General features: G+C 41.9%; 1 protein-coding gene across 3 annotated transcripts in view; it reads right to left on the reverse strand.

Moving 5' to 3' along the window:
- Nucleotides 1-6,292: 6,292 nt before the first annotated feature.
- Nucleotides 6,293-27,846, reverse strand: part of ERICH1 (glutamate rich 1) — an 88,917-nt gene continuing 67,363 nt past the window's right edge. For 2 of the 3 annotated variants that reach the window (XM_080342306.1, XM_080342307.1), the window contains one exon: nucleotides 27,153-27,767. In XM_080342306.1, the coding sequence (XP_080198432.1) occupies nucleotides 27,694-27,767 (74 nt within the window). In that variant the 3' untranslated portion in view covers nucleotides 27,153-27,693. Of the gene's footprint in view, nucleotides 6,536-27,152; nucleotides 27,768-27,846 lie in introns of those variants that run through there. The other variant, XR_013922007.1, reaches the window with a different exon arrangement.

Raw genomic sequence — 27,846 nt, forward strand, 5'->3', positions numbered from 1 at the left:
ATAAGACTGATTTGGGGGGTTATTTTGTGTTGTCATTGACTACTCATAACTGAGAGGCATTTTATCCAAGGTAGGAAAAGACGTGACAAGCATTAATATATATTTTTGTATTGTTTTATCACTAATATAATCATAGGGAAATGCGAAAGTGCAGCATAAGTAAAACCATTTTCAAGTTAAATCCTTATGGCCACATTTGACTGAAGCCAGGGAGGTGAATAACTGCCGCTGAGAAACCCACCATGCCACTTGCGACCAAAAAAGTGATGCAGACATAGAACTTCTTCAGAAGGAAGATCCCATGGAGCATCAGTGCCCCAGTTCTATTGGTGACATTGATTACCATTACAGAAGCACCCAAAACCCCAGCTGAGGCCAGACTTCACGGATCTGGCACTAGGGAAAACACATGGTCTGACACAAAAGGGCTCTCAGCAAGGCACCGGTGGCGTGGGTCACGCTGCCAGAACAACTCCCAACCCACCCACCAAGGGCTGGGGCAGTTACTTGGGACATGCACGTAATTTAGGGGTAAATAAATCAATTTTCTTGTTCAGATTCTGCTCTTGGTTTGATATATGAATGAAAGCCTCAGCAACGTGATGATATTGCCTCTATCTAATAAGTGACTACATGTCCACGGATTGGTAACTGCTGAAATTTGCCTTCGTGGTCTGCGGCATATCTGGAAATGCACAACCTGCAATTCTGTAGTTTCCAGCTTCAGAGATAAAAAATAATAATAAAGGCAATTTCCAGAGGATGCATGAAAATATATCAGAGATGTTGCCTTCAGTTTATACTTCCCTTAATAGTACATGAGTGTTAGCTTGAGGAATAGTCCTAGGCTGTATGTCCTGATGGAAGAAGACAGAAATTCTGCTTCAGACAACTGAATATTTATAGGTGAAAGAGCTTTTCATAAAAGACGTCATTTCAGGTGAATTTAATTGGCTTTATTTAGCACAGCGCTCAAGCTTGAATGTTCTCTGATATTTGCTAGCAATGCCATTTATCTCAAACAACTCTCCAGTCTACACTACACCTGTTTGATTAGAGCACCAATGTTAGAGTTTCTCATTATTTAATACTTCCATTTCACTTGCCTTTAAGAGGTGGACTCAGGCATACAAACCAAACAGCTACAAAATCTCTTGGGATTCCTTCTCACAGAACAATGTAATTAACTTGATGTATCAAGACATAACTCAAAATAGGGAAGCTATTGCTGATAGAAGCGGATTAGTTTAGTTAAAATTGTTTGGCATCAGAAGATATTAACCTGTATTTTCCCGATTTTAGAGGTAATACCAATATGATAAATTTTATTAAATGACTTTTAAAGTATATTTGTGAAGAAGGTCTAATATTTGCTTGCTTAAACAGTACTTCTATTTAAATACTTTTACAAACTAGGGAAGGTAAAAAGTAATTCCTGGAGCATAACTCATCAAACATAAAAAATTATGTGCCAAATGAAACTCATTGCTGGTGTTTCTTAAAACCTTCGCAAAACTAAGTAAAGCAGCATTAGCTTCCCCAAGCTCACCAGGCTCCTGACTTTCATCAGCATTCACTTGTTGATGAATTGCCAAGATTTTTGAAGTAAAAGCCATATAAACAAAAGTACAAATATGTTTAAAATGTAAATGCTTTTTGGGGGAGATCAAGGAAGAGATTAAATACCTCAGTCTGGCAAAGGATATAAGGATGTTCCTTAAATCCCCCTTTGACTTCAGTAGGACATAAACATATGCTTGAAGTTTGGCATGTTTAGAGCTTTGAAGACTAAATTCACAGACAGGCTTGGGAATTGCAGGATGGAGCAGTATCCTGCCCAGATTTTGGGAGTCCTGCCATGTCCTGAGCCTGCAGGCTGGATTTAGATGTCTACAAACATGACAAATGGAGGTAGGATCCAAGCACACAGCACACTGACTGCGGGGAGGGGTGAGGGCCAACTTACCTAATAGGCGATTAGAAGAAAAGAACCCTTAGCTCATCCTAATTGTTAATTTGGGCCCCATTGCTGTAGTGGATGCAGCGCTGGGAGAGGTTCATGTGGTGAGGCTCCTCTGGGATGCAGGGCTCCACAGCACCATGCTGGTCCTTCCGAAGAACACGCAGAGGGAAAATGCAGCACCACAGCCTCCTCCACACCTTTCCTTCCTCTGCCCAACAGTGTTTTCTCCAACACACAGCAGGACAAAAGAGGACGAGGGCTGTCAGCTTCCAGTCATATTTTGGGCAGCCTCGAGTCCACCTCAGTGCTTCCAGCCAGAGGAGGATGAGAAGATGGGCATCTTATCACCCACCCTCACAAGGTTTCAATGTCTTGGTGCTCGACGTACCCCTGGCTAAGGGCAAACCTGACAGCAGATCTTCCAGGGACCGCCATGTGGCCACCCATCACACCCAGTGTGTGCTGTAGGAAGTCTAGATTCTGGATTTAGATGTTTGCAGGAGCAGATAGGTTGGCTAGAGAGGCCTACCCCTTCTGATGGGTGGAGTCCCAACTTTTCACCTATATATGGCTTTTAGCGCAGGCCCAAATCATCAGCAGCCAGTTGAAATGTGTCTGTTTTGTAATTTATTTCAATGACACCTTTCTGCTGCTTCACTTTATGCTCCTGAGGCTCGTAAGGCCCGTACCTTTACTGAGACTCTCCACACCCAAGTTGCCTATTGCCTGTGTTGTCCTCCTGCCATTTTCAGTGCTACCAGATAAAACTTTCAAAATTATTCAAAGCAATTCTCATGGAAAAAATACATCTTCCTCATGAGATTTGGTTTCATGATGGAATAAATTGGAAAGAACTCAGTGGTCAAGTTATGATTTATTTTATTCTAGTGTACCTTCTGAAAAGTACATTGTTATTACACGTAACCTTTGTCTAACAGAAGCGTTCATATCAGCATAGTAATGACACTGAAAACAGCTAATGATCTTACATTCATTTTGCATAGGGGCAGGAACTCAGTTAACAAAAATACAGCTGCCCAAAATCATATGTATTGATTAAAAAGCCATAAATATGGCAAATTGAGGGAGGTGGTGGGGTCATGCTGTATATCTTCAATGTGATTAAATGCTTTCCAGCGATATCATTCTTACTTTTGTCAAAAGGATCAAGTTGTTTCGTTATTTTTTTTTTTTCACTTCTTATAAGTGAAGGCAGAAGATGGCATCTTCCATCATATGATTTATTTTTTTTTAATATAAACAGATGGCTATACAAGATGGAGGTAATTTGTGACCTAGTACGCTGTAAAAAAAAGATCTTGTAAACACCGATCTTCTAATCTTCTTCAATTTAACAACAATTGTGGAGGGAGGAAAGACGCGGGTGAGAACGGAAAACAGGGGAAAGAACAATTTAAAAATAAAAAAGTTTAAAATTTCAACCCGATTCAATTTGTGGTTTGGAATGTTGCAACACGCAATCTGAAGACTTCAAAATATTCAGCTGTGTAGGATGCCCCTTAGTGGCTGAATATAAACACTGTTGACAGAAGAAATAATTTTAAACACACACATAAAACCCAATAAAATAATATTTGTATTTATTAACTGAGAACAAAGTGTTGTAAATGCTAACATATGCACAGAAGAGCCTACAAAACCATGTTTACATAAAACATCAGAAGAAACAGTTGGAAAAATGCAAACAAATAATAAGAGAACATTCCTGAATAATAAATTGCATTGAGAAGAAAAAGAAAACATGGGAAAAGGAGGAAGAAAATGGTCAATCTCTACTTTGGTTTTAATCAGACTGTATACTATGGGATGAGTGGGCTTTGCAAAGGAATACGGTCAGATATTGAACTTCGCAATGAAACCTGACCCAGTATTTTTAATGATACTTTCTAGAGTATAGAGTTTCTGTACAGAATTACAAAGTTACCTGGTCTGGTGCCACAGTCCCTTCCCAACACCACACGGCCGGTGCAGCCCGTGTCGGTCTCTGCTCCCGCAGAAGGCTGCCAGCCCATGTTACAATATACAAACATTCCTACCCAAATGGTGTAGAGAAATGTCTACGATTCAATGGAAAAGGTTAAATTGTACAACTTCTGCAACATACACACAAATGTACATATCTAGTTAGATATAGCAGTACAAAGAATCTATGAGAGATTATTTTTATTTAGTCTAACTTTTATAATGAGGAATATATTGCTTCTAACTTTTCCTTTTCAAAACCAGTCTTTGCATAGGAGTCGATTTGCAAAAGCTGCAACGAGGTGACACTAACGAAGCATGGCACCCCATCGATCTGTTTGCACCTGCTCTGATTTTAACTGTATTTTATACCTTTAGGGCGCTACGTATATGCTACGTAACAAAATAAGTCCATTGTATTTACAGACAGTTCGTCTCATTTGGAAATATGATGCCCCTGCTAGTCATTATTCCCTTTTTCTTCCTTGAAGAAGTCTGTAATTCTTCCATTTTTTTAGCTTGGCATGTAGAATTCAGGGCTGCGAAGCATCTCATCACCTGCACCGCGGTACCGCAGCAGACGAGCCGCTCGGCAGCACCAACAGAGCTTCCCCCGGGTCCCAGCCCAGCGCGGCTCAGAGGCTCAAGGGAAGCCTCTTCTTCTGGGTCAGCTGGTGTGTGCTGTAGCTGGATATACTGACCCCAAACATGCCCAGGAGCACGGCCGCCCGCTGCAGCAGCGTGTCTGATGGGTTGATAACGATTTTTCCTGCAGCTTGAGTCTACGGGAGAAACACGGCAAGTGACTCACTGACTCAGCTGCGTGCAGCACAAACACGGGTCTTCAGAACCGACAAAGGACTTTTTCCTTCTCCCTGCCATTTAATATAATGTCTTCACTTTCTGTTGAAGAGCATTTGGCACAAACTATTGCCCATTTTGGAAGGCCCTCCTTTTTGTCACTTTGTAATAGAAACGACACATTTCTGATATGATTTTTCTTTCAGTTGTAACTCATTGATTTCGGTGACTTTGTGGGGTTCCCTCTGGCCTAGGCTGAGAGGAGAGTTGAGTCAAGCGTGGAGGCTGAGGCATAACAGAGCAGGGACTTTCTTGTTCTGTGGAGTACAAAGATCTCTCCCATTGCACAGATTAGCTCCTAACACAGTGATGTTCCCTTGAATGTTAGTTACAAATTCAAGGAAGCAAGGCTCGAAGGGATCAGTAACAGCTTTTATCAGCTCCACGGGTAGGACAAGACCAAGCAGACAAGTTTTAACACAGTCTCTTTGTCAAGTCCAGCAAAGAAGCAGGAAGTGCCAACTGAAGTAAAGATTAAAAAATACTTTAAATTATTATCTGAATAACAATCAGAAAACAAACTAAGTTACTGCTGCTTGCCTAGTACATACAATACAGTGACCAAGAGGCAGAAGCATAGTTGCATGGACTCCCGAGAGAGCAAAATACAAATTCCTATACATATTGGCACCATGAGTTAAAACCAATCATGTGTCTTTCTAGTTGCAGCGTTTCTTATGTGAAATGATGACTGGGCCTCAAATGATGATTTCTTTTATGATTTCCCTTGCAGTCCATGGACAGAAGGCATAGCACCACTAACCAGAGTGACAGATTCCAAGTAACCTGATTTTCACTTCCAGATTATTTTTTTAATGTGAGCTTAAATAATGAGAGCTCAGTGCTTTTACCTTGATAAATGTGGCCGACAGTGTGGCTACTTCAGCAGCAGAGTAAACAAAGACAAAATAAATTCAAAATAAAATTACTAGGTAAGATGATATCAAAAGATACGCAAGGAGGCATGAAAGAAAATCACTGCTAGGACTGAAACATGGTATCCTTAGCTCAGCCTCTCAACTATTCAACTATCACCTCTCAGCTACTGTAGTCTATGATTTTGGATGCCAATCACATCAGTAAGGGCTGTGAGGCTGTGGGCTGTTTTACTCTCAGTTATTTAGCTGATTATAAACATTTTCTATGCCTTTTTTTTTCTGCATATAATGGTTGAAGCTCTAGTCCCCCAGTGTTCCAGAGGTCAATAATGCTTGAGTTTTCTTTATTATACCCATAGAAGCTGGTAGAAGCATTTGACCAGCAGCTCATCTGAGTTGCTTAGAAACCCAACATCCATCTTCCCACTAACATTTTCCTGCTGCCCCAAACACACAAAGCCACTGCAAGAGAAAATGATGTAGAAGTAGTTTCTGTTTAAGCACTGCAGAAACATAAACTCCTTCCAAGTATTCTGCATTTGGTATTCCAGCATGATACCAATTATCAGGATACCAATTTACTTTTCAGCAGAGGCTTAATTAAGACTTCTTTGAGTTGTTATGCAAGTTAACCCACCAGAAGCCAGTGTTCCCTTGGGTTGGTCATACAATAATTTGAAATAAGATCAGCCTGAGCAAGAGAAATACTGGTATTTTGAAGATCTAATTAAAAGCAGGGAAAAAAAATAAAAAGACTGAATTTTCATACCTGCAACAACCTTATATACCCAGGTGTCATTCTCCGGAGAGGAATAACCATGATTTCTGAGTCTTCGTAGAATTCCAGCCCCTACAATTTTAGAACACACAAACCATTACTAAATCACAGGGATTTTTTACAAGTTGACCCCTTAATGAAATGGAAGATTAAATCTAATATGGTTTGCTACAATGCCAAGGCACTCCAAGAAGCAACATATACAAACACTTTATCCTCACCTGATGCTTCCTTCTCCCGAGCTCGTTACCTCCCCGAGCTCCCAGGGGTATATAAGCCCAGCTCAGTTGCATAACCCATCACATGGGACCTGTCTGCACCCCTCAGGTGTTGGCAGAGCCCCGACCATCCCAGGTATGTCTTGTAATATTGGAAACTCTCCGGGAATGCCTGAAGCTCATTAAGGGAGCAAGGCAACAGCTGACCTCCTTAAGAACAAAAGGGCCTAAGCCTGCTTTATAGATAGCACTGGACATCAAAAAAGGAGGTCATAATAGCATTTTGTGTCATAGAGTGACAATGCAAATAGGATTGGATGGCTTTTATGTAACTTCGAGCATATATTTATACCCATAGGATGACCTGACTGGGTAGGAAGCTTAATGCAGCCATGCCCCGAGTTGAAAGGATGTGCTAATATAATAGGGTTATTTGGAGGCACATTTAAAAATAAGTTCTTTCTTTTCTGATAGCTTTCTCTTTCACTCAGCATTATGCATGTTCTTGCCTCTTTTTCTATTGCTAAAGCTTTGCCACTAAAAATACCTAATCTAATACTTATTATTACTGTTATTACTACTTTCTGTTAACTGTGGTATCTTTTCACTGTAGTGAGCTTGGATTCAGTTCTGCTCCTGAGGTCATATAGTACAAAATGTGAGAAATGGTGGTAAAATCTAATCCACTAAACTAATTTCTCCTAATTTTAGGAGTGTCCATGGACAGCCTGTGCTGAGAAAGCTCAATGCACACAACTTTGAAAATGGATAGCAAGGCAGAATTTGGCTTCAGTTGCAGTTGTACTTCTAAACATGCAGGGTCAAAATCTCCAGGTGGTGTAAGTCAGTACAGCACCAGTGTGCACTGTGAGGCCAAACTGGTTTTCATCACTCGTGCTCCACAGAGTAGTGCTGATTTACACCCCTTTAGTCTCTGCTATGGCAGCCTAAAGCTCTCTGAGAAATATTCCTGCCATAAAAGAAGAGAAACATGAAATATTTCTACCTGGAGAAACACTCTACATTAGGTATTCCACAACGATATCATGTATCAAGAATTCTCATAACTCATTTACTTTTTCAGCAGGTGCTTAATTAATGTTATATAAAGGAACGTTGCTGTTTTCTTCTGAGGCTCTGTCTTCCACGGCACGCAGCAGCCAGAGCCCATTTTCCTCTCGCTGCACCACGTTTATACCACATGAACCCCATCAGCACCGGCAGAGCGATGGCTCATTCACAAAAAAGGTAACTTGAGTTGAACCTGTCCTACAGCATCTATCTAAATACTGAAAGAAAGGGACTGAGAACCTGTCAATCTGTTGTGTTTTGGTGGGGTTTTTTGTTTTTAAATATGTAACTTGCACAGTGACCTCATGCTACACCCGAAGTGCTGTATAACATAGCTATAGGAAATACTGTATTAATGGAAAACAACATAAAATTGGGAGTTGACTGAAGTTAATGGAAAGTGTATCAGGAAACACAAGACACTGTACCTGCCCAAATGCATTTAGGGTGAAGAGCTGCACTATAAAAAGGCAAAGGCTTTTTCTCACCATATACCCTGTGCTGACTTCCCTGCACCAACAGGAAAGCGGCCGGGCTCGCTGCCCAGGGCAGCACAAGGCTAAATGGCAGAGCCTGTGTTCTTCTGGAAATACACAGACGGCTGAGCTTTCCATTTCCAGCCTTCAAGGGAGAACGTACTTAGCGCAGTACAAGAGTTTCAGCAGCTGCAAAAAATGCATTACTAACAACTTCTGTCCTTTTGAGTGTAATTCTTTCTGTTTGGAGAATGGTAGTGAGATTCCTGTGGTACGGTATTCAGAAAAGGGGAGCTTTCCAACCAAGTTTCTTTGGAAAATAAAAGGGAAGGGAAAGAGTATGCCTTGAATACCACAGCTGTCTTTAAAAATGATTTCTTGACCACACTCAACACAACTGAATTGTAGAACATTTTCTGTCATTGCAGGTGTTACCAAAATCTGTATTACTTTTCCGAGGTTTCTGAAAGAACAAGCCTCTCAGGCTGTTCCAGGAGAACTTTGAACAAACAAGGGGCTGACTCTGTTCCTTTTGAAGTACAAGCCTCTGAGAATTGAGTCCTGACTGCCATCATGCAGAGATGAACGTGCCCCTCCTGGGCAGGGGACCAGCTAAAGGAGGAGGAAAAGCACAAGCAGCAAAGGGCTGTGCAGACCACTCGCCTCATTCACCTGCTAACACCTTCCCTGCTTGAGGGACACACTGCTTTCTAACAGGCATCACACAGATAAGAATGCAAATGATATGCTGACATCCTCTCAATCCCAAAATTAAAGGCACGGAACACTCTGGAGCCAGTTGCCAATGTTCACCACCTTGTGCCATATTTCCATGAAAAGGAGACATCAGTAATTTAATTAAACATTTCTCTGCTGTAATCCTGTGCCTCTGGGACCAGCAAGGGCTGTTTCCCCAAATGCAGCAGGAATCAACCAACAGGAACAACTTATTTTCACAGTGTTGGAACCCCCTCCTTGACTGGTACTCTCTGAAAAGCAACGTGTGCTGCCTGTGCAGGGCAGGGTGCAGGGGCACTCCTGTAAGCAGCACCCAGCGCAGCAGGGCAAGCACAGTGTGGAAGCCCAGACTATGGAGTTGCAGCCAACACATGGCTGTCATGCAAAGGATGTTGTGCTGGTTCTGGCTGGGATGGAGTTAATTTTCCTAGTAGCTAGTATGTGGCTATGTTTTGGATTTGGGCTGAAAACAGTGTTGATAACAGTGTTGCTGGCTGGAGTTAAACAAGGACAGACATCCAGATGTTCACACACAAGGATCCACCAGTGGGGTCTGCAGCTGATGGCACGCATGGAGTTGCTTTTGGTGAAAAAGGGAAATGACAGAGGGAGAAGTAAGGGAAGGTGAGAGAGACAAAATAAAAAAGGGGAAAAAAGGGAAAGTCAGCAGGAAGAGAGGTGATGGGGGTGCCCAGGCAAGCAGCCTCCCCAGGGCTCCCCTCCAGTGCAGCAGGGTCACCTCAGAAAGTCCCTTGCAGGAAGCACGCAGGTCTCACTGGGACTCGCTCAAACTGCTGCTGGTGGTCCCTGCTTGCGATGCCATTATTGCTGACTGGTGCCTGCTGGCCGGCGCTGGCGTGTGCTGACCGACTGCTTCGCTCCGTGCATATGCGCTATTTGGGCAACGAGCAATGGCACGAGAAGCCGGGGAAAGGCAGGTGATTCTCCTGCTGCCGCAGTCACTTCTTATGAGAACCCAACACAGTAATGGCTTTGCTGGGGCAAGGCCATGAGAATGACAGTGTGGGAGCAAGAACGTGAGACCATGGAGGGGCAAGTCCTGTCCCTGGGGCAGCTGGGGTGGCGGGACCCCACGGCAGGAGGCTCCAGCAGCACCGAGGCTGAGGCAGCCCTGGCAAGGCGGTGGTGAGTGTCCCTCGGCACAGGCACCGGTGACGTGGGACCCACCGCATGCTCAGGTGGACACAGCTGACGTCTCCTGACAGCTGTTGCTCCTACCTGGTGGATGAAGGTTGCAGCAGAACACTGCAGGACATTGCCTGTGTGTGGACACATTTCTGAACAATAAACTGGTTTAAAGCAAGACTCGCCACTGGCTTCACGGGTCACTAAGCTTGATTTACTCTCTGCCTTCCACATTGATACAGGGGCAGCGTTTTAAAAGAGGATTTCCCATAAAGCATACAAAATTTTCATTCTATACTTGGGCAACAATAGCAAAATGTATTATTTTCACATAATTTTTAAAGATAATTCAGGTATTTAACTGAAGAAGTACTTTCCAAAATTCACCATCCTTAAAGAGACCAGGGTTGAGGACTACAGGCAGGATTCTGGACCTACCCATGGCTTCCACTGCAGCTCTTTGTGCAGGATAGGAGTAAACACAAAGTGCTGTCGCTGTAGGCAAATAAATAAACCATATAAAGAAAACAGTCCAGCAAATCTTCCTCTACACACAACTGCATGACTAATCCCGGGCTTTTTGACTTCAACAGTTATTAGATATAGAGAGTACATCCTTGCACATCATTCTGTGCATTACTTAAAAATTACAGCTAAGCTAACAGGAATTTTGCCTAAAACAAAGGTAACTAAAACACCGGCTCTGTAGGAGTAACAGGATTGGGAGCTGTCAGCTCAGAGAAAAAGGAGATGGTCCTGCCCCAAAGAGACCACGATCCGTGGGGAGGCAGATGGATGCCACCAGATGGGAGAGCACGGGCAAACAAAGAGAATACAAGGCTGGCATGCCAGGCAATGTTCTCAGCTCACTCACAGCCACATTGTTTCCAAATTTTTGTAGGCGTTGCAGCAAAGCACAGTGTTGTGTGAAGGGATGTGAAGGTGGTTAATGAATTTTAAGATTATAAGGCAGGCAAGGAACAGGAACAATGTTAGTCATGTTGTTGCATTACACAGTAATATCTTTGTGGAGCACTAAATTAGGGAGATGTATTGGAATATGTTGACGACAGAAGTAGGAAACACTGTCAATAAAAGAGGACAGGAACACTGAAAGGATGAGTTGAGGAACAGACAGACAATTACAGATAGTTCTGTCCTCAAAGTCATCTAGGGTTACGGATAGAGAGCAGCAAGAGATTGTGCTGCTGAGGCTTATGGAGTTACCATTGAAGCAGCTTAAACGACTCATTTATTTCCTGCTGAGAATTGACTCGTACACTTCCCACAGCTCCACTGCCAAGCAGTTACCTCTGTGTTCCCAGCCTACCTACCCAAAGGGCTTTGATACCATTGAGGAACAAAATGATAGCAACAGACAAAAATTCAACAGCAAAATACTTAATAGCAGGAAATCAAGTTAATTTCTGCTACACAGAAAGGAGAACTTCTGCTTTGAAAGGAAGTTTTATGTTAGAAATTGCTGCAGTTTGTATCTGTTAGAAACTACAAGGAAAAAAAAATCCTGGAATGTTTTTTGAAGTATTGCAAGGCAAAGGCAGGGAAGCGCTGCTGTCACTGGCAGCGGCACAGGCGCAGCTCAAAGCACCAGCACAGCTCCTCTGGAACCCACTCTGATCATGCTGGAGTCTCTCCTGACTCCAGATGTGACCAGCGCAGATGCCTGCACCCAAACTAGTTGCTCTAAACTCCCATTGTAATCTACCTACAAGCATGGAAAGAAGCGATGCTTGATAGTACAGCGAGTTAATACAGCTAGCGCAGACATGGGCTATATGGCCTGTCTTCATTGGTCTGAGGATTATCTGGATGCATACTAGTGGAAATGTTTATCTATAGCTATTATTCTGGGAAGGTTCACATCTGACAGGCAGCAGACAGACTTCGGGTAGTGGTCCAGAGTCCCAGTTAACCATGGAAACAGTGGGCAATAGAGCTCCCTTTTTCTCGCAAGTGTAATGCCCTGTCTTGCAACGATCCCAGTATTCAAAGCATGTACCAACCACGTCAGCAAGGTAGAGCACTGGAAGGACAAGCAATGCAGTCTTGACAGTTTGTGAAGAAGGTGGGCATCATTATTTAATGTAATGGCATTTTTCAGCTACCAAGGCACTGCTGCTCTGACTAGGGAACCCTATGGCACATCTATGGATATATCTGGATAAGTAATATTCACAAGACAGATCGTTACTCAAGAGCATGTCCACACCTGTGACTGTGTGTGCCAATTAGTTGCTGTTAATCCAAGACAGTGTATTATTTGTTGCTCCAAGGGAGTGACATAGTATGGCTGCTATTTGCAAAGAAACAAGGCATTAGGCTCCCATGAATGGCCTGCAATTTCCTTTCCATTTAGAAGAGACCGAACAAAGAGGTGTGAGCTTGTTAAGGAGTGAGGAGTGTCCTGTCACTCGGCTTCCCAAAGTCCACTAAAGTTGGTATCTACATCAAGACACCCACCAGAGACTGGCTCCTGTGCCAAGCTGAACACGTGCTCCTGGCTCGCCAGTCCTCAGGGGGTGTTTTTCACTGAGAGTCAATATGAGAAATTATATTACAATCTGTGATGAGAACTCTTCATGTTGTGTCCTTCGCTGTTTCTGTGGCTGATCAGACAAAAAGCTGGACTGTCAGACTCCACATCCTCATGGGTACCCCTCACCCCCTCTGCAGAGGGTCCCAGGTCATGAGCCTCCATCGCACCATCCCAGATATCTTCCATGGCTTGGTACACAGTGTACAGCTATGGGTTGTACAGTGTACACAGTGTACAGCTGCGTAGGGTTGTAACCTGTGCAGTGCACACATACACATAGCCCACAGCCTTTAGAATCTGAACCACTTGTTTGTAAAAAGCTGGAGAGACCATTCCCAGCAGTTCTATATTGTTGCTGGGACACTTTCTCATCAGTAAAACTATGCATATAGGCAGGATTCTTCCTCCTACTTCATGTCCCACATTGCAGCCCTGTTACACACATGGCAAATCTCCACTGTGAAGCACAGAAACAAGAGCTCATGAAGCAGCTTTCTGACATGCAATTCTGGAAGTGCAGATATTTGGGCACGGCAGCCAAGGACGAAAGGCCACAAGATCTGCGATGCTGCAGATGACTGGGAGGCTTGCAAAGAACTGCCATATTTTAGGTATGAGAAAGACCCTAAAATACAGTATCCTGTGCTCTTCTGTAGACAGGGACATTTTTATTTTGTTTCAGAGCACAGTCACAGTGTGAAAAAATAGTAACGATGTCTGAGGTACCAGGACTCTGGAATGGAGATGGATTTATTCGAATAAGATTAATATAGATACATTCAAAGCACGACCACAATTTTAGTTTTAATTCTGAAGCACTGATTTACAACAGAAGTAAACAGCTTCAATCATTTCACTGGTACCTCTCTGTTCTTAAAAAAAAAAATCTCAGATAGTCAAAATGTGTGGGTTACTATATCCCATATGGCTCCATAAATTGTGAGTCACAAATCCTACAAAGTTGGGGGTTTTTTTTGGTGTTTTTTTTTTTTTTTTTTTAACCCCAAACTTTAAGGTCTACACTTTGAAGCACCTGATTCACCTTCTAAACAAACCTGTAGAATTTCCTTTTGGAAGGGCTGGAACTTGTTCTACATGCAATCACAGTTAAAATGAACCTGGAGCTATTAGAAAAAGATATAATTTTATTGATGTTTACCATTCCTGCATAGGCAAATGTATCTGCACATGGAGAGGTTCTGAAGTCTTCCTTTGTGGCCCACTAGGAAAGTTACTTACATTTAGCAGTAATGGATATCTAGATCTGTAACATCCAAAAATGGTTTCTAATTAAGAAACTGTAAATGCTTTGATCCATCCTGATATATATATTGCTGTATGCTGCATGTTTCCAGTGCTACAGGCTAATGAATTAGTCCACCCAAAACACAAAAGGTCTGTAAATTCTCCTGTAAGACTTTGAAGTGCAATATAAGGAAATACAAATTACTGAAGCCTCCCAAGTATTACAGAAAATGGTTCAAAGCTTTAAACTAAATTACGTGGCTTTAGTGGGAACTTTGCTAGATGAATTTGTGTTCTTGCACACTTTCTGATATGTCCCCTTGTTTTGTTTCCTTGTAATTGCGTTTATTTTTCTGATTACACATGGTTCCCACCCCTTACTATCCATATTCCTATTTAAATGTTCTAATCCCTTAAAGAGACATCTATTATTTCTGGCATGGCATCGTGCCAGCACAGTTGTGGCTATTTAATGTGATTGGTAATCTATTTTTAGGCATAATCCTGCGCAGAGGTATACGTCTTATGTTGTGAACTATCTAGCTGAACGCGGGAAGATTCATCCACTTAAGAAGAGTGTAAAACAATCTATGCAGGAAATAAAGAATGAAAAATACATTAATCAAAAGAACAGCATTTCTATAACATTTGTTTCTGCATTAGGTAGTCTTTAGTCTGATTAGGCGTTGTGGCTGTCTGACTGTGAGGCTAAGCAGAAATGATTAAAACAGAATTCGAATTACCTAGGAGTGGAAAACAAAACAAGAGGGGAACAAGAAGTGAACATTAGCGCTTCAGCACGATAGCCGGGGCTCCGCACAGAGCTCTCTGCAGAGACGCTATTCCCCTTGGCACAACGCTAACAGCTCGCTAGGACCAGATGGTGTTCACCTGAGAGCCCTGAACCAACTGAAGGATGAAATAACACAACTGCGAGCCGTGGTGTGGAACCTCGCACTGGGAATTGTCCCGGTGCCAGGGGCCCGGAAGGTGGTGAAATGGCTCATTTTCACAAAGCATTCCAGGGTGATCTGAGGAATTACGGACCAGCAAACCTGATGTTCTCGTTCAGCAAATCAGCAGGGACCATTGCAAGGAACAGAATGAGTACATGCATAGGAAAATGTATCAGGGAGCACTCCACTGAACTTCTGTAAAGGGAAGACACACTTCACAAGCCTACTGGCATTTTTTTTGAGGAATCAATGAATATACGGACAAGGTGTACTAAAGTGTGTTTTTAAAATTCATTGGGAAAAAAAACTCTCTCAAAAAGGAAGTCTCAGGGGCCACAAAGATCCTCATCTAAATAAACAAACAATTAAAAGATATAAAAGAAAAAGCAGGGACGCAAAGTTTTCCCACTGGAAGGAAATCGCCAAAGCAATCCTATGGGACTTCATGCCAGGATTTGTGCTGCTCAGCAAAGTCCTAAATGACCTGGAAAAGGTGATGAATAATGGGGGAACAGAGACTGCTGATGCCACTACGTTTATCACAGGGACTAAAATTGAAAGCTGACTGTGCAGAGCAGCAGCAGAGCACCAAGATCATGAACAACTTGTGATAAAATGCCAGATGAAATTCCGTATGGGATATAGCAAAGTGGTGCACATAATTACAGAAACTGATAAGGACCGTTCCGGAATGAAATAATCCTATGACAATGTCAACTCAGTACCCAGTAAGGGGTCAAGAAAGCAACTGAATTTATTTGGAAAGGACTAGAGAATGAATCAAGGCGCACTTCAACATGATGAACCTGCATTTTTAATAACATAGGCAGTTTTGGTCCTCCCATCTCTGAAAGGAAGAAGCAGACTCGAAAAGATATAACAAAGGGCAAAAAGGGTATAATGAGAAGTAAGAAAAATTTCTTTATGAAGAATGAGTAAAGAAGACTCTTCAAGTCAGATGTGACCTTTTAATTTTCTTCCCTGTTCCCATACTTCCTCTACATGTTTTCTACTCCCTTTCATGTTACCCTGTTCTTACCTACAGCCTTCCCAGACCTGCAGAAAAATGGATTTTCTGATATACAAGCTGTTGGGATTTGGGGATTTTCCTTCCTCGCTCAGAATGAGAGGGAAGGCTTCCTCTGAGCTTCCCGTACTCCTTCTCCAAGTCTCCAAGGCAGGAAACGCACAAGGATTCACTGCCCGCCCCCCCATCCCCTGCCAAGTACGAAGGAAAAGAAATACTCCTTGGAATTTTTTACCTCCTTCCTGCATCACACCCTTGTCAGCAAGATTTTTACCAGTTATCATACATGGACTTCTCCAGTTCGGAGGCAGAGAGACTGTGTGCAGTGCGTGGCTTCTCTGTGAATTAGGCGCTGCTGTGACACTGTTCCACCTTCAAGTTACTTTCAGAGCTGACTGCAAACTCCTCCCATTTCACAGCTTATAGAAATCTCAGCCAACTGCTTTTTTCCCTGGGGGTGAGGTGGTACTACCAGCTAAGCACAGCTCAGTCTTCCCTCTCACTTATGGGAAGTTTGTGTTAAGTTTATTTGGAAACTGGAGCACAGGTACTACAATAGCCAGGGGGTGCAAATGCCCTGACTGCTTCATCTTAAAATTTAGATATGAACAGCTTTTGATGGAAAACTCACTTGAGAGATGTGTTCATGGATTCCCACTCATTTGAGCCAAAGACAGATACTCAGTTACTGAGAAAGGCGCTGCTTCAGTCCTTGGCTCATACCACCTTGGACACTGGAGCACAGACCAGTTCAGGGGACACAGGACTGATGGGCTGGGAGCTGCCCCTCATACAGGCTCTGCTTCCCACAGGTGCACATCAATTCATCGCTGCCAACTTCTATACAGAACTTTTTCCCTGTCAGAGACGATCTGGGTTTTGCACGGGTCTATAGGAAGCGTCCAATTATACACATTATGCAGAATCCTCCTTTGCTTGGTTCCCTACAGTCTGAAGCACTCATCTTCATTAACTTAGTGTCACATATTTTTGTGAGCATTAAAAACTGTGAAAGGCTGAGTGTAGCATCGTGGAAAAAAAAAAAAATGCCAGTCACTATAAAAATGCAAAGCACAACCAAGGGAGGGTGCTTTAATTTCAGACAGACAGCTGTAAAATTGCTTAGCAAAGATAGTTGGAAATTTGTTTGTATTTCTTCTCAATTGCAATGCAGAGGTGAATGGCTGCGCACTGATAAAGCCATCTGTCTTGTGGGTGCCTAGAGGAAGACTCTGCACCAAAGCAATATTGCCAGTTTTACAGTTAATATCCTGGTGCACAATACTCTCAAGCTGAGAGCCAGACCACAGACATTTCCGTCGCCTTAGGACAGAGCTCAGAACAGCGGCTCCCTCATAGTGACTCCTGTTCGCAGGCACAGACTGGGACATGGAATGAATGTCCCTGCAGGGCACAATGGCAATGCCAGCACACCAGTCCCTGGACTGAGACAATATTCAGAACCCATATTTAAACCCAAAGAGAAGAAACAGAAACTGTGGGCAGACTGTTTTTATTGGGTTGGTTTTTCAGGTGACCTGCTTGTCCTGGATATTCACAAAGAATAACAACAATTTATAGAGGAAAAAAAAAAAGGTGGAAAAGACTGTCCTAATTTGGATTTCTAACAAATAGTTTCATGGTTTTTATAGTATTATAGGGTTCTTTTCAGACTTCTTTGATTGGCTTCAAACAAAATACTATGCAAGAGACTGGTGTACAAAGCATCTATGATTTCTGGATAACAGCCATTCCTATGATTTGGATCAGCCTTAGACAGCTGGAGCTGCATCAAGGTTGACACAGAGGACATTTAGTTATTTATCAAAAGACTAATTATCCTCTTCGAGATACTTGCTCAATGACATCTCATCTTTGTGACTTTTACCTCCCAAGTTTCCCACCACTCTTATTCGAAAGTGCAAGTCTCAGGTTATCCACAAGACCACTGTTGTGGTCAGAGCAGAACAGCTCTGCGAATCACCATCGCAACCTACAAGGGAAAAGCTACACCCACACAGCCCTGTGTCTCCTTCCCTCCTGTTCACATCACCTTGGTAAGGCACTGTCGTCAGCTGCTTCCCAGGATCTGCCCACGTTCTGATTCTCATCCCATGGTACCTGCAAGGCAGTTTCAGACTGATTTTCACTCCGTGAAACAGGGCAAGGCCTTGCAAATGGCGGAGAAAGTGGATGGGCATGGGACTTCCAGAAACACAGCAGTCAGCTAAGTCTTTGTGTCTCAGGTACTTTGACAAGGACACCTGAAATGTTTTTGGCTTTATACTGAACTTTGATGTTTTCTGCTTATGCATAAGGGAATCAGACTGAAAGAAAGGATACTGCCAGGGCATTTTGACAGACACTGTTTTTTCCCTACAGCTTCCAGTGCAGGGGAGAGTTAAGGAACCTTTTGGAGTCCTGCAAGGCATGTTCTGTGCTCACACAGAGCCAGAAACTGGGAGCTGGAGGCTCTGGGCTGTTTGTATGTGAGGGTTTATACAGCCATTTCTGCTAGAGCCATTAGACTTTCCTCAAATAAAGCAGGAGAACTGCTTTATTCACACTGAGAAAATGAATCACTGCATTGCTCTGAATAAGTCTTCTCTTTGGCTGTTTTTCTTTTGTAACTTCTGGTACAAAACACTTCAGTTTTCTCCTCTGCCTTTCAACAGCAGGCTGCTGTCGCTGGTCCAGGCACGGTACTTCCAGTTCCAAGTTGCTTTAAAATCCTTTTCCTTTCATGTTTAGCTTCTGTAACAACTGGCCCTACTGTGGCTTTGCTGGTTATTGTGCTGCTACGCGGTTATTACTCCTCTGTTGCTCCACCGTGTAGCTTTGGGGCCAGGCTGTGACACAGCTTTGACTCCAGGGAGCCATGAGGGTGATGAACCACTGCAATGAAGTGGGAATCCCACCGGCAGTTCTGTCTCATACAAGGATCCTCCTGAGAATCTGCTCCTGCTTCTTTCCAGACTGTGACAGCTCCGGGTAGATATTAAACGAGACTTGTCTCTGCCATTTCTAGCTCCAACAGAAAACGTTCAGGCTGCCTGCATCTTGATTCATGACACCAACTGCAACTTGGCACTCTGTGAGCAGCAGGAGCCGGTAAACTAAGCTGAAGTTTGCTGAGTATCTGATGAATCCCTACACCAGTCTCCAACAATAGCTTAAGGTTTAGACAGTTAATGCTGATACTGACAGTTAACACGCCTGTGCTATGGCCTGGAAATGCGCTCAGAGAACTGCTTCTGTAACAAAGTGAAAATTTGCATATCGCTCTACAAAAGTGTTAATGCAACTTCCTAAGCAAACTTCTAAGTCTCAAACCAGTTTTATTCACCAGCAGTTAACCAACTGAAGTTAATCTTTCTTCAACTACCAGCTGGAAGAAATGCAACACAACAGATAATGCACACACTACACACCTGCGTAACTAAAGTTATGGATCATATCTTGCAGGAAAAAAGAAATACTAATTTTCCTTTGTTGTTTAAAAATAAGCAATCTTTCACAACAATCATTCTTAACTAAAACAAATCATTCCCCACAGAGCAACACATTAAAAACACAGAAGACAAATTTTAGAGGCTACTTGCTTTGAACACTTTTTCAATTATTCTGCTTTCCCTTAAACAGACTGTAAAACACAATTCTATAGCTTCTTGTACAGTGTCTTTAGTTTAGACTCTTATCCTTACCTAAAAAAATTAAAGCTTGTTCTTGTAGGAAACTGAAGAAATACTTGTTGACAGTAGCAGACAACCATTACACCTTGTGCTATTTATACTCCTGTGAAGTTACCTAGTGCCACAAGACTTCCTGATCAAAACAAAAAAGCACCTAAGACAATAAAGTACACACGAAATGCATAAGAAATCCGCTAGGTTATCTCAGTTTTCTGTTTTCAAAAAAAGTTATAAATAGGGAATCATGACTGAATGATGTTACTTCTCTTTGGATCCCACAAAGATCAGTACTAGTGCTTGACACTGCTCAGCATTTTTATTAATGATCTGTAAGTAAACATAAAGTCATGGTGGTAAAATCTGCAGACGACACCAACATTCGCAGATAGTCGAGACTAATGAAAGCAGTACAGGCACACAAAACAATCCATCACTTACTAATCTAGACACAATCAAAGAAAATTAATGTTAATATGGCCAAACAGAAAGTCAGGCATTTAAGAAGTACGGAACCAGGAACTAAATCCTGGAAAGCAATACATGTCAAGAATACTTGTCTACTATGACAAATAATTCAACATGGACTCCCTATACAATCCTATGGCAAAAAATGGACCCACAGACAATGGAGTAGTCAGTACAAAAGCTGGCACTGCTGAGATGTTAAATTAAGTTCTATGTGCAGTTCCAGCACACTTGTTCTCTAGATGGTGTGAAAAAAAACAAAGGGAAGAATGTACAAGAGAGCCGCAAAAACAATTTGAAGGCTGTAGGAGATGCCTTAAAGCAAATCACTTAAGCAGATAATGTTCAGGGTAGTAAAAAGGAAGTTGCATTGTAGCTTGATTACAGTGTTTGAAAATTTTCATAGGCAGAAAATAGTGGCTACTGAGGGACTACTTAATCTAGTGAAGGAAAGCATACCAAGAACTAATGGCTGAATGTTAGATCTAGACAAATTAAAATTTAAAATAAGGCATGTTTCTAACCGTGAGAGTGGTTGAGTTCTGGAATAAAACACCAGAGAAGGGGCTAAATCTTCATTTCTTGATGTCTTTAAACCAGCCTTGCCTGTCTCTGCAGAAGACTTGCTCTAGCAAAATACACAAATTGTGCTTTTGTCAGTCTCAAGTTCCTGGTCTTCATCCTGAAGTAAAAGGAAAATTTATGACCAGGGATCTGGATGGGGTCAAAAAATATAATCTCATGTCCTTTTAATCTTACGGTCTATGAATGTATCCATTTACTGAGTGAATACAGAGAAAAAACTTTCTGAGTGACTTTTGCCATCTGGATAACAACATGATATATAGCAGACTGTAAATCACCCAGTAATAAATATATGTCAGAAACTATTGAGATGAATATATCCTTGCAATGCCTTCTAATTTAGAAATCCAGAATTATTAAATATTTTACACTTTAATTTTATACTGGGTAATTGAATTAAATGTGAAAGGGTTAAGCAGACAGGCTAATGAAACACTGTGCCATGTACTTAGTTTAATGTGGTTGGAAAAATCAATGCACTTTGGTCTGTCAGTTAGCAATCACTGATTTAATTGAATAACATGTCAAGTATTTTAAACTGTTTACCAATGTAAGTAGAATCTAGCACTATAATAATGGTAATAAGCTAAGATGCCTTCCCTGAATTCCAATCAGATTTGAATATGACCTTCATTTTAAGCTCCAACATGCCAGACAGAGATCAAACAGCTATTGCTGGGCCTACAGAGTTCGGTGATTACACCTGTGATTCCGAAAAAATATGTTTGCTATTGATTCACTCTCTAGAACACAAGTAATGGGTGATCCGTTTGATCTTCCTAGCAATGGTTACTCCTCTGTGCATTTATATTTGCTTTTACTTAGTGCTACTGGGAGGAGGAATCAATTACACAGCAATCTTTCACTGAGCCTGCCTGAGAAGAGATGGAGGCCACTTTGTGCATGATCACATGAAGGGAACAAGAGGAAGAGCAGGAGAAGCACCTCCTCAGATCATGTTGGGTGAGTTCCAATTACGGCTGTACAACAGCTCCTTACTCTTCTCCTTCTCCCTTTTACGCTCCCAGGCAATGGCTTCGTAAGAGAAGACATGAAAGCAGAAAGGAGAGGGGGGTCACAGCCCTGTACAAGTTGAAGGAGCTTGCCACTGCCAGACCAGCACTAGGAGCAGGGGACGTTTTGGTCATGAGACATGTATGCTCCTGTCCCTTTCTCAGATGCAGTAAATGAATTTTTTTACAAGATCCAGATGCCTGCGATGCAGATGTTTCCATCTGACTTACCTGTTTATGCTGCCGTAACAGTCAACCAAAAGACTTAAGTTCTCCTATTTGTACCATTGTTCTTTTGAGAAAAGATAATGAGATGTAATCAGTTCTATTGGCCTGTACAAGTACTTATCTCATCTCAGTGATTATAAAGTTCTTTAAGCAGCTCAGTAGACACTGTAGATATCTGAAATCAGAAGAAACGAATCCCACCCCGGCTGTCTCCAAGCTCTCCTTAGCAAGCTGCAGATAAACATGGCCTCCCAAGTGTCCACTAGAGAGAACCAGGCCCCTGTCCTACCAGACTGATCATGTGTGCAACGTAAAATTATGCCACTTTTAACTACTGGCAGCCTTGCTTACATGTTCTAGTATGTTCTTGATTGTAGTTAGGCCTACTATATTCCCCTGGCACACTGGCACCTCAGATGTAATAAAAATTCACTGTGCTGGGGACTGAGCAGCAGACCAGATCCTGCCTCGAATGGCTTCTAGTTTAAGAAAGGAGAAAACAGAGGAGAAAACAGGCAGATTGATGTGGGAGTAAACAGATACAACACAGCAACATTAGTCAGCACAGCAGGTAGTTGGCTTAGCACACTACTGACCCAGCTGTTGCTAAGCTTTTTGGCAGCATGATGGCAAAGGAGTGTTCTAAAGAACAGAAGTAAAACAAAAGGAAGACTGCTCTGCAGAGAGCTGGGAAAGGCACTGTGGGAAAAAGCACAAATGTGTTCATCTGAAAATGCAGCAAGTGGGTGACAGAAGCTGGTTCCAGCGGCTGAGAGGATGGAGGAATCATCTGTGCGCTAAGGGACTGAGAAGATGGGCAAGGATTTTGAAGGTGAAGAAACCAGTCTGTAGTTGATGCAACAGAAAAGAAGGTATTGAACCACAGATTCATTGCTTCTCTATTTTTGCATAGTCCTCTTCAATCTTAGATAACATCTTAGGTAACACTTTTTTTTTTTTTTTAATTATTATGTACCCTAAACCAGGATGTAGCACTGCAGTAATACTGTAAAAGAGAACTACCGCTTGCTTACACATTTTATAAATGTATACAGTTCATTAAAACGACTACAGACTATGAATTCTACAAAGTTAAGCACTCAACTTGGAGGATGTCCTTATTAAAGCTGTACTTGACCTTGACTGGCTGTGGTGCATTTACACTGTTTTCAAGTAATCACAGAATATATTGTTCTTTCCCAGATCGTTAGAGACGGGAAACACAAACACCATTTGTAAATTTCTGCTTTTTCTTTATACATATGTACTGTTGTTCCCCCATGGCTTAGTTCACCATATATCTAGCAGTTTAAAAATACATTTTTTTTTCATCTAACGAAAACATGTATTAAAAATTGTGAAATACTCAGACAATACAATTAGCCTATTCAACAAAATTTACTTGGATGCAATGCAGAGGATAAAGTAGTTAACAGTGAAGCCAAATGAGCCGCATAAACATGTGCAATGCAGCCCTCCTTAGTGCAATCTAGGACTGAAACAATTAATCACAAAATATACATAGCTATAACCTGAGGTTGGCCTAAATATTAAGCATAATGCATTTTTCCAACCTCTTCCTGTTTTTGTCAGTACCACTCCTTGTTGTCACACCTAATGTGCAGCACGCTGTACAAGCATAACACACACCACTTCCCACTCTACCTCTGTGGACTAGTTTTATAATATACCAGATATTACTGGATGAAATACGTTTTCTTCAGTCAAAGAGAACAATTTTCTGCCTTCATGCTGCCACTCACCACTTTTTTCCTTCCTTGTCTCTTTTTTTTTTTAAAAGCTTTTCGGTTTTTTGTTCTCCCAGATGTCATTTCAGAGATCCAGCCCACTGAGCAGTGCTCCCTTGCACTGGTGCAGGGGAGAAAAGCCAGCTGTCACAGAAAACACATTAAGGAATTGATAGCTCCACATGATTGTAAAGTACTATATAAAATACTGCACCACTTACGAAGCAGTAAAAACCTGTAACATTAGAGGATGATTCCCACATTAAACATCCCCAAAAGAGAATAATTAAGGTCTTACAGGCAATTTTGAGAATAAAACATGTATCTATACATAGAGAAAATGGCTTTGAACTTTTATCTTTGCATACAGATGTAGTGACCAGATATTCACTACTACAGATGCCCAAAACTACTTCAGCCCCTGTGGTTTTTCTTGGGAAGGGACCACCACCTACTCAGAGCCCGATTTCTCTCCCACTGTGCTGCTGTTCCTTCCTTACTGTGTAATGTTTAATTATGCAACTAGAAAGTTAATTCTTGAAGCCACATGTAGGCTACTTCCTAGTTGATCCTTAAATTCTTCTGACTATTGAAGTCCATGTAGTTTTTAAAAACAAAATGTTGAAATTCCATCTTCCCAGAAGTTTGAAATATGCTGATCACAGGGTGTGTACAGTTCAATATGAAGTTCTCCGATGCAAAGTCCACTAAAAACTCTTCCATGCCTCAGAAATTCTATGATACTCTACATTGACTAGGCTGAATGATGAGGATGAAGGAAAAATTCACGGCCATCTCCTTTGCCATTTATTAGATTAGCATGGAAATCCAAAGCAATAAATGTTTCATTGCTATGCTGAAAGAGCCATGTACAGTGAAAGGCAAACCACACTGTTCATTGGTGGATATTAATTTAAATTCTCTAGTTTTCATATTCCAGTTGTGTTGGTTATATCGCTACCCAGATAAACCACAACAGGCGTAGGGAGATTCAGCACCATTTCTTTCAGAGAAGCAGCACAGAATAGTGACCAGGTATTAAAATTCTGGTGTATGAAATCTTTTTGACTGCAAATGTTGAACAGGGAACAAAACAATCCTTCCTCCTACCATTTTTAGTACATTGCCTAATTGTTATTGTTATAGGATGAGTAATGTCCATACAGCTTGCTTTTAAACTGGATCTTTCTGCTGTGTTCTGCTGTGTATTGCTCTCAAGTGTCCCTATGCATGTTGCCATTCAGCACACCACCGTTGGCATGATGCTTGTTTCAGAAACAAATATACTCTTACGTGACTGCATTTATCTACAACGCCAATCTACAAATTATCTGTCTGAATTTGGTCCAATTTTCTAAACTCTCCAACATCTCAGATCTTACTTTATCATTTACTCTTTATAATCCCTGTTAGCATAATAGCGGCAGGTTTGATAAGTGTACGATTCAGCTCCTATTGCAGGTCGTTTACAAAGACATCAGATATCACTGGCTCTAACTAGCTGTGCTCTGAAACTGTTCCCAGGCTTGCTTTGTTAGAACCAGCTGATTTCTGCACAGAATATAAGGCTCATACAGCAGTTAACGAAAAAAAAGAGACTGAAAGCAGGCTTTTCCCCATTATTACTCAATTCAAGCAGAGTACATTTTTGATCTGCAAAGTTTTAGTCACGTTTTCGGATTAGACTACTGACAGTACTAAATATTTCTGTTTGGCAATGAGATCCAAAGCTGCTCCTCTGTATGCAGCTTATAATATCTAAAAATCAGCGTAATTTAAAAAATCACTTTAATATTAAGCGAAGTGGCCGAACACTGCAACAGGAATAATAAAGAAATCAAAGCATTAAACAAAGCTGTGAGACGAGTGTGTGAGTGCTTGTGAGATGAGTGTGTGAACGTGTGACAGTGTGTGCCAGGCTGGACAAGCAGGTGAGCAGGAGACCCGCAGGGCTGGTTAGAGGGCCCAGCATCCAGGCAGGGATCCCAGAGAGGCTGGGGGCCTGGGCTGGTATTCAAGGGATCTGTGAATGGGGGTGCGCTTGTGAATCTGGGAAGGGAAGGGCACGTGTGTGGTCACTCGTGAATTTCAGCTGCAGCCAGTCGGAGAAGACAACTCTGCCTGCGTTTTATGTGAGTCCTGGCAAGGTTACTCATGGGTGTTACTAAAAGCAGTGCCCCGTCCCTGGCAGCCTGTGCAGCCCGCCATGCGAGCATCATGTCTGCCTGGGGACGTGTCCCTGACATACATGCTGAGCCGAACCACCAGCTGAACGTGGAAACCTGAAACCTGCAGTCACCTCTGCCGGCATGGGATGGAGAGACACCCAGGTCTCCAGGTGCACCAGCCTGGGATCCAGAGGACAAGGAGGATCCCCAGCTCCTGGGGTCCACCCAAGGCAGCAGACTTATAACATCCCTCGGGACAGTCACTCAAGCATCAGGAAATGCAGACGCTACAGCTCTTTGTACAGTCCTAATTCGACATGGTTTGTACCCGTGTTTCAAAATACTGTCTTTAATTACATTATCTCATTTATTTTTTCATGTTCAGAGTATAGGACAGATGAAGCTTACCTAATGAATTGCTGCATATCCTTTTTGTGCAGTTCCTTGGCCTAATTTACTGCATGACATTCAAACCTTAATCTGAGGATGAAGTGATTAATTTCCTGTGGGGTCTGTCAATAGAATATCCAGGTACTTCACATTCAAGAGGTATTTTCTTCATTCTGCAGATGTGGGACTGAGGCACATAGAATCTCAGTGAAAAGTCACAGCTACGGTTCAGTGCCTATGCGTTAGCAAGTCAGAAGCATTAAAACAGGGAACAGACTATTCATCTCTCCTCTGTGAAGTCTGGTTTAAATATATTTCTTAGTCAATACAGACCTAACTCAAGTTCTGCTGAGCTGCACACAGCTGCCTTAGCCATAAGACCACTTCTTCTGCCTCTGCAATCCTTTGGCATGTTACTGAACCACTTCTAACTTCTTCAATTAATGAGAAAGAGGTACGATTGTATTTTTATTACACATTTTGAGCATCACTAAAAACAATGCCTTGCAATAGGATATATCAGGCAATATAATTAAAAAAACCCCAAACAAACAACAAACAAACAATAACCCCACACAATGTTTATATAGTCTTGTCAGTAATGTATTTCCAAGCACATGTTGGAAGAGATAAATATGTTGCCCTATCCTACTGATGAGGAAGCTAATACACTAAGATTTGAGGAACGGTTTGCTCTGAGGTGAATGATTCAGCCGAGACAGGAGCCTCTCACTTATGAAGCATTTCTTTCTTCACTCTTCTGAAACATTTTCTAACCATAGATATTATTTACTGTATCATCTACACATGGACAAACTCAGTTGCAGAGAGACAACACAGTAATCAGTGAGAGAACCCAGTCCCATAATTCTGCAGTCAGTGATGCCCATGGGATTGTCACAGGCTGAGCCATGGAAGTTCTGAAAATGCCACACAAGTTTCTGCATAACTCCAAACAGTACCTACATGACCCACAGGCAGACATTCATCTGTTTCAGTAATTTAGCAGTTTATTCAGCAAAAATACAGTCCTAAGACATATTGTTGCTTAAATATAAAGATGTGTTTCTGGGTTTTACGTAAACGGATATATCAGGTAGACAAGAAAATAAAGCTTCAAGAAATAAACCTTCCATAAAGGAACAATCAAATTATAAAAAACAACAAAAAAATACTATACTTCTTAAACAAAATACTTGATATAGACTTTATCATTCCAGATAAGTCCCTTATCCCAAAGTGCAATGAACATACCGATCCAGCTGAAGACTCAGGCCACACAGCTTATGTTCTTGACCAATCAAACACAAAAATCACATGTAGTTATGCCCTGTTTATTGTCTTCTGGAGTTTGTAACACAGAAAAGTAATTCATTTACCTGAAGGTGTAGAATGGACACTGCTCTTCCTGACCAATCGCTACCCAATTAAGAGTTTGTATAATAAATTTAAATTCTGTGGACATGGTGTCGTGGTTGAGATGGACAACATGGACACGGGTAAGGTTTTATTTCCTGTTCTTCACAGGAAGGATATCTGTAATCCAGTAGTGAAACAGAGATGTGACTATCTTGATGTGATCTGAAACAAAAAAAACCACATTCCTTTTGAAATACCTCTGTGGTATTTCTGAACATCAAAGAAAATGACTTGTGTGAAC

The sequence above is a fragment of the Nesoenas mayeri genome (genome assembly GCF_963082525.1).
Source record: "Nesoenas mayeri genome assembly, chromosome: 3".
NCBI classification, from domain to species: Eukaryota; Metazoa; Chordata; class Aves; order Columbiformes; family Columbidae; genus Nesoenas; species Nesoenas mayeri.